Source organism: Dipodomys ordii, unplaced genomic scaffold, assembly GCF_000151885.1.
Source record: "Dipodomys ordii isolate 6190 unplaced genomic scaffold, Dord_2.0 Scaffold10, whole genome shotgun sequence".
Classification (NCBI taxonomy): Eukaryota; Metazoa; Chordata; class Mammalia; order Rodentia; family Heteromyidae; genus Dipodomys; species Dipodomys ordii.
The window spans coordinates 20,006,986-20,019,165 of record NW_012267226.1 but is presented as its reverse complement, the minus strand read 5'-3'; the positions used below and the strand labels follow the sequence as shown (position 1 = coordinate 20,019,165).

The 12,180-nt window shown below is 55.4% G+C and overlaps 1 protein-coding gene across 1 annotated transcript; it reads right to left on the bottom strand.

Annotated features, from left to right (window-relative positions):
• Nucleotides 1-265: 265 nt before the first annotated feature.
• On the bottom strand, nucleotides 266-10,266 carry Il10ra (interleukin 10 receptor, alpha). The gene is made up of 6 exons (XM_013009790.1): nucleotides 10,179-10,266; nucleotides 7,836-8,141; nucleotides 6,930-7,099; nucleotides 6,067-6,205; nucleotides 4,518-4,639; nucleotides 266-2,746 (listed from the first exon to the last, which is right to left on the bottom strand). Exons 1-6 carry the CDS (start codon nucleotides 10,243-10,245, stop codon nucleotides 1,844-1,846), a joined length of 1,707 nt encoding a protein of 568 aa, XP_012865244.1. The 5' UTR covers nucleotides 10,246-10,266; the 3' UTR covers nucleotides 266-1,843.
• Nucleotides 10,267-12,180: the final 1,914 nt, after the last annotated feature.

Sequence of the window (12,180 nt, the reverse complement as noted above, 5' to 3'; positions counted from 1 at the left end):
ATCTCATTGAAACATCACCACCTCTCATGCTGAATTTCATCCCCGTTATCAACGGGGATCAGACACGCTAAGAAGGTCACCAGCGATGCAGGGGATGCTAGCATGGCTGGATCTGGTTCCACTCTGGTTGCCTGTTCCCCACTGCCCCCATCACTTGTTAGCATATCATTCGCATAGCCAATGACCAACCACCTAACATTAGCATACCATTAGCATATCCAGCAATCACAAGCCATGGGGCCATAAGAAACCAGATTGTCTTCACAGGATTCCAGACAATTTATTGGAATTAAAAAAAAAAACCACACACACATACACAGACAGACAGACAGACAGACACACACACAGTACTCATTCACAATGTGTTCAAAGCACACTGACATTCGTTTGCTCAAGGAACATGAGCCCATGGTCCTAGGACTTAAGATAACTCACACATTCTTTTCTTAACACATGTATCTGGAAACTGAGACTCAAACAGGAAAAATGATCAACCCCAGGCTGTACAACTAGGAAGAGTACAAAAGAGCCAGAACCTTCGAAGAGAGCCTGGAGTCCTTGCCTGGCTCTCCGGCCCCTTCAATAAATAAATGAAGTAAATAAATAAAGTTTCCCCAGAGTCCTCCCCCACGCCTCTGAGCTTCCTGGCAGAGTGGCAGGGCTTGTGTCTGGGACCCTAAGGTCTGTGCAGTGAAGTTGGGGGGTGGGGGGAGATGGGCATGGCGCTTCCCAGCATCGGAGAGCTGCCTTTATGTGAAGATAGATTCCAAACAAGGCTGGGGGAAGCAAGGTCCACCCCTGCCCCTGCTGGGCCCCCGTGGCTGGCCACTCTCCCGGTACGGCCTTCAACACAAGGAGGAAGTCGCCCTGAACAGACAGGGGCAGAGCCCTCTTCCTCCCAGTGTGGGCTCTGGCAGGCCAGACTCTCAAATATCATTCTCCTTGGCCCTGGGGGCCAGTGTAGCTGACATAAAGGTGAGCTCATCTCACTGATGGGGAAACTGAATCCTTCTGAGAAGTGAGTGGCCACGGTCACACAGCTGGACACTGAGCCCAGGGCCTGGTCCTCTGGGCCCAGAGCTGGACATTAGCAGTGAATACAGATACAGGGCCAAACCCTGACTCTCTGGGGCCCAGCTGAGCCCTGCAGGCTCAAGCCCAGAGGCTGCCTGAAGTGCCAAGCTCAGATCCATATAGACATCCACAGTGTCTCAGGTGCCACCAGCAAGCGGGTGGGTGGTGGGGTGAACTGTGAGCGACCGGGCCGCTGGAAATGACTGTGGTCATTGGTCAATCGCAGGGCAAGAGGCACCAGTTCTGAGCCAAAATCCTTCGGTGGACCGATGGGTGGATTGGCTGACTGCCCAGGGCAGATAGAGCTTAAGATCCTCCCATGACAAGCGTAAGGTCATCTTCCAGTGATAAGTGTAGCATCTTCCGGTGACAAGCTTGCTGCCCGAGTGAGTGGGCGTGTAATCTCCATGTTACCACCCCAGAGTTCCAACCTGGCCTCTGAGCCCTCCTTTCCTACTAGAGACAACCCCATCGTGAGATCTCTGAACTCCATCCTGCCAGGGGCTTGAAACCGGGCTGGCCTGTGGAGGTGCCTGCGCCAGGCAACTTCAGCCTGGCCGCTCCCCAGCTCCAGAAGCCCCCGTGGTTCCCAGGCAGAGCCTAGAATTGGTTACGGTACAGGAAAGCTCAGAGGAAGGGCTGACTTCCCTTTGCAGGGCCCTGCTGGGCAGCACAGCCATCCAGGACGTATCCACCAGGATGGCCTCCTCCTGCCCTTCTGGACCCCGTGGCTTGTACCAGAGTGCACAGTGGAGCCCGGGGTTGGCATCTAAGCCTCCTTCTGCCCCAGTGGCTCTTGGGAGTGCAGGCTGGAGATCAGGGGCAGGGCCAATTCGGAGTCAAAGCTGCTCAGGAGGCCGCCCCGGGCTGCCTTACAGTCTAAAGAGGCAAGGTCCTGGGTCAAGCTCCAGCCAGGCGTTCCCAGGTCCCCACAGCTGGCAAAGGCCAGGAGGGGCCACTCCTCCACCAGCTGCTTCCACTGTCCGGCTGGGGCGTCCAGGGGAGCCCCCGACGTTCTGAGAGAATCCTGTTTCACGTAGCCCTTGGCGGGCGCAGGCAGGGCCCAGCCTGCCTCCGTGAATTTGGGGCTGAGGCCATCCGTCAAGAAGGTCTCTTTCTCCAGGCAGCCCTCCTTGGTTCCCGGCTGGGCCACACGTCTGGTCTGTCTCAGGTAGCCCTGAAAGGCCACCACAGCCGAGTCCTCTTCCCTTGGGACCTCAGGCCCCAGGAGAGGGATCTGGCCCAAGGCTGAGCCCGGTTGGGCATCCCCAGAGTCTCCCGAGCTCCCGACGAGGCTGACACCGCTGTCATCCTGGCCAGGGCCTGCGTTCTCATCCTGCGGCTCCCAGGCGGGCCCGGGGCCGGGGAGCAGGCCCGACCCCTGCAGGCAAATCCCACTGTCCGTGCTGCCGTTGCTACAGCTGTCCTGCAGCGCGGAGGGCCCCACGCCTCCCAGAGTCTCGTGGGTCTGCGAGTCAGGGCCAAGGAGGAACGGGGACTCTTCCAGCTGCAGGGACGGCTCGTTACTGTCAAAGCCACCATCTGTGCTGTTGTGCAAGCCTGAGGCCTTGAGCTCCGGGAAGGCCTCTTCATCCAGCGGGTGGATGGTGTCCCACGGCTCTGAGCAGGGGAGCTGGCTGGAGAAGACAAAGGGGCTGGGCTGCTTGAAGACCTGGGGAGGAGAAGGCAGAGTGAGAGCGTAGCCTGAACATACAAAGCACCTTGGCACTCGGGGGGTTTGTTGACTGACTGACTGATCGCGATTGCACCCTGCCCTCATTTCTTTGGTAGTGGATTACTGTCACACACTCCATGAAGGGTGTGGACTCTGGATCTGGGCCTTGTGGGTTCAAACCTAGCTCTGCCTCCTATCCGCCTTGCCACTTAGGCCGAGTCACTGGTCTTTGTGTTTTGTTCCTCATGGTAACTGGAGTTCATGATAACACGTCTTCTCACGTGCGGGTAGCACGTGAAGCTCTGAGAACCACACGTGACTCATGGAAGGCACACAACAGATCCACACGGCTTAGATAACCGTAGGGGAAGTAGTACTAGAGCTGTTCCCTAAGGGAGAAATATGCAGCTCAGAGAAGTTCGGTGATTTGCCCGAGGTCACACAGCAGGGAAGAGCACACCTGAGTCTGTGCTCAGCTGTTCTGACTTGAGGCCCTTGCTCATCCAATCTGAAGGCTCAGAGCCCAGGCGGCGCATACGTAAGAGCAAACAATCGAACGTGACCAGGCGCTGCGCATTCTACAGTTCAGACTGAAGTCAGGGAAAGCCGGGATGGGGAAGGAAGCTGGGCTGTGCTCTCCAGAGGAGAAAGTCCTTCCAGGACGAGTCAACTGTGTCCGGGGTTGTGAAGGAGCCATATCCCAGCGGCTACCTGACGCGGGGCCTCACCTTGGCTACAGTCAGACGCCAGGGATCAGGTCCTCGGCCCTCAGCTCCCGCCCGGGCACCACTTTCAAGGTAAGTGCTCGCTGGCTAGCTCAGCGGCGCCCACTCACGGCTCTTATGATCCCCAGGTAAGTGTCTCCCATCCAAGCCCAGCCTCCCCCACTCCTGCTTTCTAGCTCCTGAGTCCCAGTCTCTCAGCCCTAGGCCACATCCACAGGGGTGTGTGGGTCTCCGGCCACCCCCATCGGGGATCCAGACCTGCATACAACACATATGCAGGGTGCAGCGAAACAGGCCAGTGGGGAACCACAGCTCCCAGGAACAGCGAAAGAACCACAAAGACACACTTCAGCTAGACCCAAGGAGGAACTTTCAACCCCTCGAGGGTTGATAAGAGCTGCTGGCCTCCGATCCTCGTCTGGTTTACCCAGGCTGCCGAGCTGGGGGCCTGGTTCTTTCTTGGCTGGGCAAAGGTTCTCTTGAGGCCAGGCTGTCTCCATTTCCTTCCCGCAGTTCTTACTCAAAATCCTCTCATTGAGCCTTGGTGCCTCGTCTTGCTTTTCCTACACACCCTGATCTCTCTGATCTGTCTCTGTGGGCATGGCGGAGTCCCCGCCTCCCTGGCTGAGCGGGGGTCCTCACAGCTGTGGCTCTCCACACCGGGGGGCCGGGGCTGGTGACCTGGCACCCAGGCCAGGGGTGGGCTCAGGTTTGGGAAGGGCCTCTTGGTTCTCACAAGGTGGATCTGAGGGTCCCCTGGGAGGAGCTGAGGAGGGACATCCACCTCTCATGGTGACCGGTTGGAGACCCTGGGCCATGGGCTGTCCCCTGACCTCCCTCCTGGCTGTCCTCACTGTCACGTGACAGCAGTGGCCTGGCCCCTGCCATCCATCTAGCACTGGGCTGCTGGGCTACTAGGAGACACTGCGTTTGCTTCGTCCCCCTGTGCCCAGGGTGCGCGTGAGGGCCCCACGCCCATGACGTCAGATGGCAGAGGCCGTGAAGGAGGGAGGATCTGCCATGCCAGGTGGGGGGGGGCTCACCAGGGTGGAGGGCAGCTTGCCCCGGCGCCGCACGTACAGCTGGAGGAGCAGGCAGTAGCCCAGGCCTGCGCAGAGCAGCAGGACGCAGGTGAAGAACAGGCTCACGTTGGTCACGGTGAAATCTGCAGGCGCAGGGAAGGAGGTGCGTGTGTCACCCCGGCATGGTGGCACGGGAGGGGACGGGCTTCTGGAGATCTTTTAGCCACTCTCAAAGGCAACTTGGAAACCACAGCTCTAGGGGTGTCTAGGTTCCTGTGGATTCCTGCCAGCTCATCCCCCCCGCACCCCCAGTCCGGCCTAGAAGGGTCCCTCTGTGGGACCTGGGCAAATTACTTCTCTCCGAGCCTTGATTCGCTCATCTATAAGACAGAAAAAGCTCTTGTTCCTGTCTCGCAGCCGTGAAGCTCACTTATCATTTACTGAGTTCTTCCCTAATTCACTGGATCCTTGTAACAACCTGAGGAGGCCCACGCCCCATCACCCCGTGAGCATCTTGAAGCTTGGGGAGTGAAGGGCCTAGCCCACGTCATTGACCTCGCTGGCGGTGAAGCTGAGATTAGAGCAAACTATTTCTTGTACCAATAAATGAAGCTCACGGGGAGCTGGTGGCTCCTGCCTATAATCCCAGCCACTCAGGAGGCTGACATCTCAGTTTGGTTGTTTGAAGCTAGCTCAGGCAAGAAAGACTCTTATCTGCGATTAACTACCCAAAAGAGTTGGAAGTGGAGCTGTGGCTAAAGTAGTAGAGCACTAGCCTTAAGCACAAAGCTCAGCACCCAGACCCTGAGTTCAAGCCCGGGACTTGCACAAAATGAATGCATGAATGAATGGAGCTCTTCAGGTTACCAGTTGCACGTATTGTGCCTTAGTCCTGGAGAGGGACGCACGGTAAGGACCTCCTCAGCGTCCTCATGCTCTGAGATGTACTACACATCTGTAGGCAGCACTGTGGGGTTCACTGGGCCCTCAAACCTAGGTTTTCACAGCTGGCTTGATTCGGGCACTTGCCGTGGCTGCCTTGGGTTACTAGTGACAGCTGCCCGTGGGCCTCTGGTCTCCCAGTTAGACCACAAGACCGTCCAGGGCCAATCAGGTCCTGTATACCCAGTACCCCTCACCTCCCCACTCTGAACCCAGCTGGGGCCTGGGTTTGCTGAGTTTTGCATTCTTTCCAGAAGCCAGCTCACTTCTGCTTCCTTGGAGGAGAGGAGGGCAGAGTTTTTGCACCCTGCCACACACTGGCCAGTTGAGGAAGGGTCCTGGGAGACCCCTGGGAAGCCCAGCTTGCTCAAGTGGAGGCCCCCTCCCCTCCCAGGATCAGGGGACCGGGTTCTGCTGACCATAGGAAGTGGCTTACACAAGCCCGGGCCCCTTCCTCCTCTCTAAGATGGAGACAGGAACATCTCTGTTGTAGATTGGGGGGGGGTGGCAACCATGGTGGACAGTGCCTGGCACAAAGACTGGCACCAGCAGTCCCGAGTGATGCTTTCCGGAGTAATGCCAGCCCTACCAGGCCCCGGTAGCCAGATAGCGGGCCAGGCTCACTTACACTGCTTGCTGAGGGTGATACACTGCTCTTCTGACCAGTTGCCCTTGTTGGTCCGGGAGTCGATGAAGGGCTTGACCTTGACACACAGCGTTCCCACCTCTCCTGCCAGGAGGCTGAAGTGCTCACTGTCTACCACCATCTTTGGGAGGAGAAACAAAAACAACCATAGGGAGAATTGTTTTATGCACAGCAAGGAGAGGCTGCGGTCTAGAGGGGCCGGGTTTTGTTTTTGTTTGGTGGGGGGTGTTGGGGATGAACTAGGGCCTCATACTATGCCAGGCAAGTGATCTATCTACCTCTGAAACATCCTAAGGCCAACATCCTCAGGTTTGTTTTTTAAATAACAAACTCTGTGGTTATTAATGCAGCTGACAGCTCTGTATTTACCAGAGCCGGTGTGTGTTTGCACGCGCATGTGTATACTGGTCAACTGTAGATAAAAGTCTCAAGGACTTTCCTGCCCAGGCTGGTCCTGAACCTTGCTCATCAGATCTCAGCCTCCTGAGTAGCTAGGGTTACAGGCTGAGCGAGGCTGATTTTAATAGAGATTTTTTAATAGCTTGGTTTTTCCTAGGAGCTGAGGCTCTTTACAGAAGGGACTGGACTCTGTCAGGGTAAGGAGGAAAAGGATGAATTTTGCAGATTCCAGTTTGCAGGTGTGCCCTTATGCCTGTCACACGGCCTCGTCTCCTCAACTCTAACACAGGCACAATGACCCCTCGAGAGGAAGAGACAGAGTGGCTGGTGTCTCTGGAGCCCAGGTTTCACATCCCTTTGACACCCTCCCCCACACTCCAGCCCCTCCCTTTCCTGGGCACGCACAGTGGCATACACAGGTGAAGACTGCCCAGGGAACACCATACCGAGTAGTTTCCCGGCGGCTTGCGGATAGCAATCAGGTACTTGCGGAAGTGTCTGAAGATGCTTTCGTACTTGTCGCCCGCGGGAGCCCTCGGGGGCCGGAAGGGCTGGATTGTCCCATGGATGAGGCCATTGTCCAGTTCCAGTTTCACACTACCAACCGTGAGAACCACTGAGTTGGGGAGAGGCAAAGCCATGAGGCCGAGGCCTGGGGGGCTGCACCCATGACCTGCCCCCGGGGTCACGCGTCACCCGCCCAAACACCCAGGCCACAGGTTTCCCAACCCCACCTCACAGTAAGAACTTCTTGGGAGCATGTGAAACATCCAGATGCCCTACGCCCATGTAGGACTTAGGCATTGCTGGAGATGAGTCTTGGAAATTAAACACTCTCCCTAGCAAAGGGGTCTGTGATGGATTGAGCCCAGGTACCCAGGCCACCTCAACCCCTAGTGGAAGGGAAAAATCTTGCGGAGTCTGGGGTGAATCATTTTGTGTTACCTTTCCAGGGGGATTACCCCCCCCACCTTTCCACAATCCCAGGGAGCTGTCCCCCAGAGAGGAGAGGACCTCATTCAGCCTGCCTACTACTTGTACCCTGTAAATTCTTCTTCTCCCCAAATCTAACATTCCCAGGCTTGGCCTGACCCTTGTGACTCAACCCATACCCCAAGATCTCTCTTTGAGAGGGTCAACAACTCCAGTTCCCTTTTTAATCTCTAAACATTCTGACTGTTTTTGCTTAATCTTTCCCAAAGTACTGACCCAGCCCTGTTTGGGCCACTGGCTTCCGGATTAGGAAGCCTGGCTGATTGGACAAGCTATAGATACCGAGGGAAAAGTTCTAGGCTCAAGTTTCTGGCTGGAAGGAAGCCCCAAAGTCATGGCTGCGGGGGAGGAAAAAGCACCTTCATCCATGGTGAAGCGGGGGCTAGCTGGGGTCCAATTGGAGAGCTGGTGGCCGTCCACGGCTCGGACTTTGGCCCTGTAACCATTGTTGTGATACAGGTCCAGGGTGGCCATGGTGATGTCACAGGACAGAGCCAGGACCTTTGTACAGTTGGGGAGAAGGTTCCAATGCCTGTCTCCATACCTCTGCAGCATCACTTCATAGGAGGTATTTGGGGACTGATTTGGGATGGGTGTCCAGTGGAGGACATGTTTGAAGAACAGTGCTTCGAACCACACTGAAGAAGGGCTGGGCAGTTCCGTCCCTGGGGAGAAGAGTGTGAACATCAGAGCTATTTGTGCTTGTCCCCGGGGACAAGGAGGAAGCCGAGGAGGAGGAGGAGGAGGAGGAGGAGGAGGAGGAGGAGGAGGAGGAGGAGGAGGAGGAGGAGGAGGAGGGGGAGGGATACAGGGTTGCCACTCACATAGTGGGTGCTTCATGATGCTCTGCTAAGTACTTTGTATATGCTCCATTTAGTGACATCAACCACCGCCCTGCATACCCAGGCATCTCTCTCTCACCCCCGTGTATTGGCCTTGATCTTCCTAAAGAAGAAAGCTCACAGAGGTTAATGACTTGCTCAAGCCCCATGGAGCTAGGAAGGGTCAGAGTGGAGACCTGCATTGGGTGTGTCTAATTCCAGAGCTGTCCTGTGCTGTCTGGGACCAGAGGCCACAGTGAGGACTGAGAATGACTGCAGCTGCCACACCCCACAGAAAAGGCAGCCTGGGCAGTGAGCCCGAAAAGAGCTTGTCCCACTGGGCGCTGGTGACTCACACCTGTAATTCTAGCATGCGCATGCACACGCATGCATGCGTGCGTGCAAGCATGTGCATGCACACACACACACATACACACACACATCCTTGGCTTCTCCCTGTTCTTGTTTTCTTTTCCTTAGGCTCCCCAAGTTGAAGTATTACCCTGTACTCAGGCCGCTACCTGAGGCAGGGTGACCACAAACATTGAGTCTGGACTACATGAGGATAGCTCCTTAAAGAGCCAGCACCCTAGGATCTATAGAGAGATAACCAAACGCCAAGCAGCCCCTTCCCATGCCTTCAGCCTGGACATACACCGATCTCCAAGAGCCCTGTCTTGCCTCTAATAAGAACCCATTACCCACTCCTACTTCACATCTTCTTCTTCTTTTTATTTTTTGTCTATTGTGGGCATTATCCCTCAGCTCTTCACCTCAAGGTGAGTACTTTACCACTTGAACCACAGCACCACTTCTGGTTTTCTAGTGGTTTATTGGAGATAAGAGTCTCATGGACTTTCTCGCCTGGGCTGGCTTTGAACTGTGGTCCTCAGATCTCAGCCTCCTAAGTAGCTAGGATGACAGGTGTGAGCCACCCAGCCCTACTTCAAATCTTGGTGATCAATTGGGTGAAAGAATGTGAGGGCCAAAGGCAAATGAGTTCCCCCTTCCCACGTCTAGGTCCCTGGAGGTGTCTCCTCCTCACCACTGCTGAACTCCTGCCTCTTTTTTAGTGACTCTCATTCTCACTTAGAAAATCTACCTGTCCCTTGAATTCTTTCACACACCGTCTTCGAGCCTCAAGCCTGTGTTTTCATTGCAAAACATTAGATGTCAAGTGGAAAATGCAACCGATTTTCTCAACTTTCTCTTCTACTCTCTCTTTTTGTTTTTGTTTTTGGCTGTACTGGGGTTTGAACTCGGGCCTCCACCACTTGAGCCGTGCCCCCAGCCCTCCCATTTCAGGTTTCGATCACATGACTGGCTGAGAGTTTGACCTCATGCTTACTGGTGGCATGGTAGAAGTGATTGTGGTTCTTGCTCTCCCGGCCTCTGGTCTTGGTTCCTCAAACCTGGGGCCCTTGGGGCTTCTCTGAATCTGGGAACTTAGCCTGAACTAAGGGGTAGTGGTCAGGGCAGGGCGGGGGCAGGGGGCAGCGGGAGTGAGCTGGGGATTCCAGGCAGGGATGATCAGAAGGCCAGGAGAGGGCAAGGAGGGAGGGCAAGAAGGGGGTCAGGATCACCTGGGGGGGGGCAAACATCCCCATCAGAGAAGCAGAGGGCAAGAATACCTACCCGGGTTCAGTGTGTGGCCGTCAGCCGGCCCCTCCCTCACCCCCACCTTCCCCGCCAGTCCTAGCTTCTTCCACTCCCTCTACAGGGGAGCCCGGCACCCCCCCTTCAGCCCCCCCCCCCCCGGCCAGCGGCGCCTCGCTCCCACCAGGGCCAGCCCCACGCGGGTCTCCACCCGACCGTAGCTGTAAAGGGGGGTTGGCACTGGACGCTGGTGGACTGGGCAGGGCCGATATCCCCAGGACTTACTGTGTGCACCCCGGCCCAGGCGCAGGCAGAGCAGCGGCAGCAGCAGCAGCAGCCGCAGCAGCAGCATCCTAGGCGCCCCGCATCGTCCCAGCGCAGGGACTGACTGACACTTCTGCCGGCAGGCACGAGCCACGCCCCCAAGGCGATGACGCGAACGGGCGTGGTTTCGTGAAGCCACGCCCCGCACTCTGCCCCCGCCCCCGTCCTGGCTCAGGCCAGCTCAGCTCTTCTTCCTCTTGCTGGGCATAGTGTGATGGTGTGTGTGTGTGTGTGTGTGTGATGGTGTGTGTGTGTGTGTGTGTGTGATGGTGTGTGTGTGTGTGTGTGTGTGTGTGTGTGTGTGTGTGTGTGTGTGTGGTGCAGGTGGCGAGGAATCTGTGGTGGTATGAAGCCAGATGTTGGTGGCTCACTTCTGTAATCCTAGCTACTCACCAGGCTGAGATCTGAGGATGGTTCGAAGCCAGCTTGAACAGCAAAGTCCATGAGACTTTTATTCCCAATGAATCAGCCCCCCCCCAAAAAAAATCAGGGAGTGGAACTGTGGTTCATACGGTAGAGTGTCAGCCTTGAACTGGTGACACTCAAGTAAGTAAATGCATCTTTAGTCACCAACACTTCTGTATCACTGAATGTAGCCAAGACTGCCCTCCTAGTGTGCCAAAGGGTACGAGACACATGAACTGTCCACCCTTTTATTGAAGGATGAGATCTGCTAGTGTATGTGTGTGTGTGTGTGTGTGTGTGTGCGTGTGCGTGCTTGCACTTATGTGATTTGCAGTGATGCATCTGGATTTGCATTTGCTGTGGAGTTGAGCATGCGCGTGGGCCTATCTGCCAGGTGGATATACATGGCTGCCCTTGCTCTGAGATGACACAGGGACCAAAGAAAGGTAGACTGAACACTTGCAGGCCAGAGCTAGGGTCACTAAAGTCTTCTTGCCCCTGAAAGTTTTCTCTGGCAGTGCCCACTGCTGCACTGACTTGGGTATCCCCTGTTCGTGTCTTTTAAGAAAGGGGTCCCAACTTGGGGTTGTATGGCCAGTGTCCTGTGCATAATGGGGGCCTAGTGATGCATCATCCCCACAGCTTGTGGAGCTGTGAATCCTGTCTGAATATTGGGGTGGGAGCGGTGAGTCTCTCTGCCCAGTGGCCTGGACTGACAGTGTGCCAAATGGGCCGGGGGTGGAGTTGGGGGTCTGCCGCAGGCCTGAGACGATTGAGCCTGGAAAGAGCTGGCTCTTGGTGATGGACAGTGCGAGTGATACCCACAGCACCTCGGGACTGGTGATCACCATTGTGATCACTCTGGAAACCGCACTGCACCCACCCTCTCAGCTCAGCTGGGCTGGACAGCTCCAGGGTTTCTTTCTTTTTCTTTTTCTTCTTTCCTAACGTGCGAGGATGTTTTTTCCCCACTCTGTTGCTCAGCTAAGGCTTAAAGATGACAGATGGCTGGGTAGTACCAGGGCGCGATGCCAAAGGCTGCCTTCTGAAATGACGTCTTAGTTCCTGCCGACCTTCCCTCCGGGGTGGTACCGTGGTGCTGCTTCCTTCTCTTGTTTTTTACTTTTAGTTTTCGGTTGGCTTATAAGAACATGAAAGTCTTACCTCACCACTGTTTTGAAGGAGGATGAGGATTTGTTTGTTCATTCGTATTACCCACATTTGCACATACATACCTTGAGCCAGTTGTGTGCTGTTCAGATAGGTGTAGAGATCAAACCATCTATAGCTAGAGACAGAAAGAGAGCAGAGATTTTTGTTCCCCTGTGCCAGTACTGGGGTTGGATCTCAAGGCCTTGTGCTCTTGTTTGGCTTTTACTCTCAAGGCTGATACTTTACTATGTGAGCCAAGCCAGAGCTTGGCTTCCAGCTTTTGGGTGGCTAACTGGAGGTAAGAGTCTCATGGATTTTTCTAAGGCTCAGAAAAGGATTCAAACTCTCTGTTAAACCATGCTGTAGCCATTTGGATTTTTATCAAAGGAACAAGTAACCCAGTCAT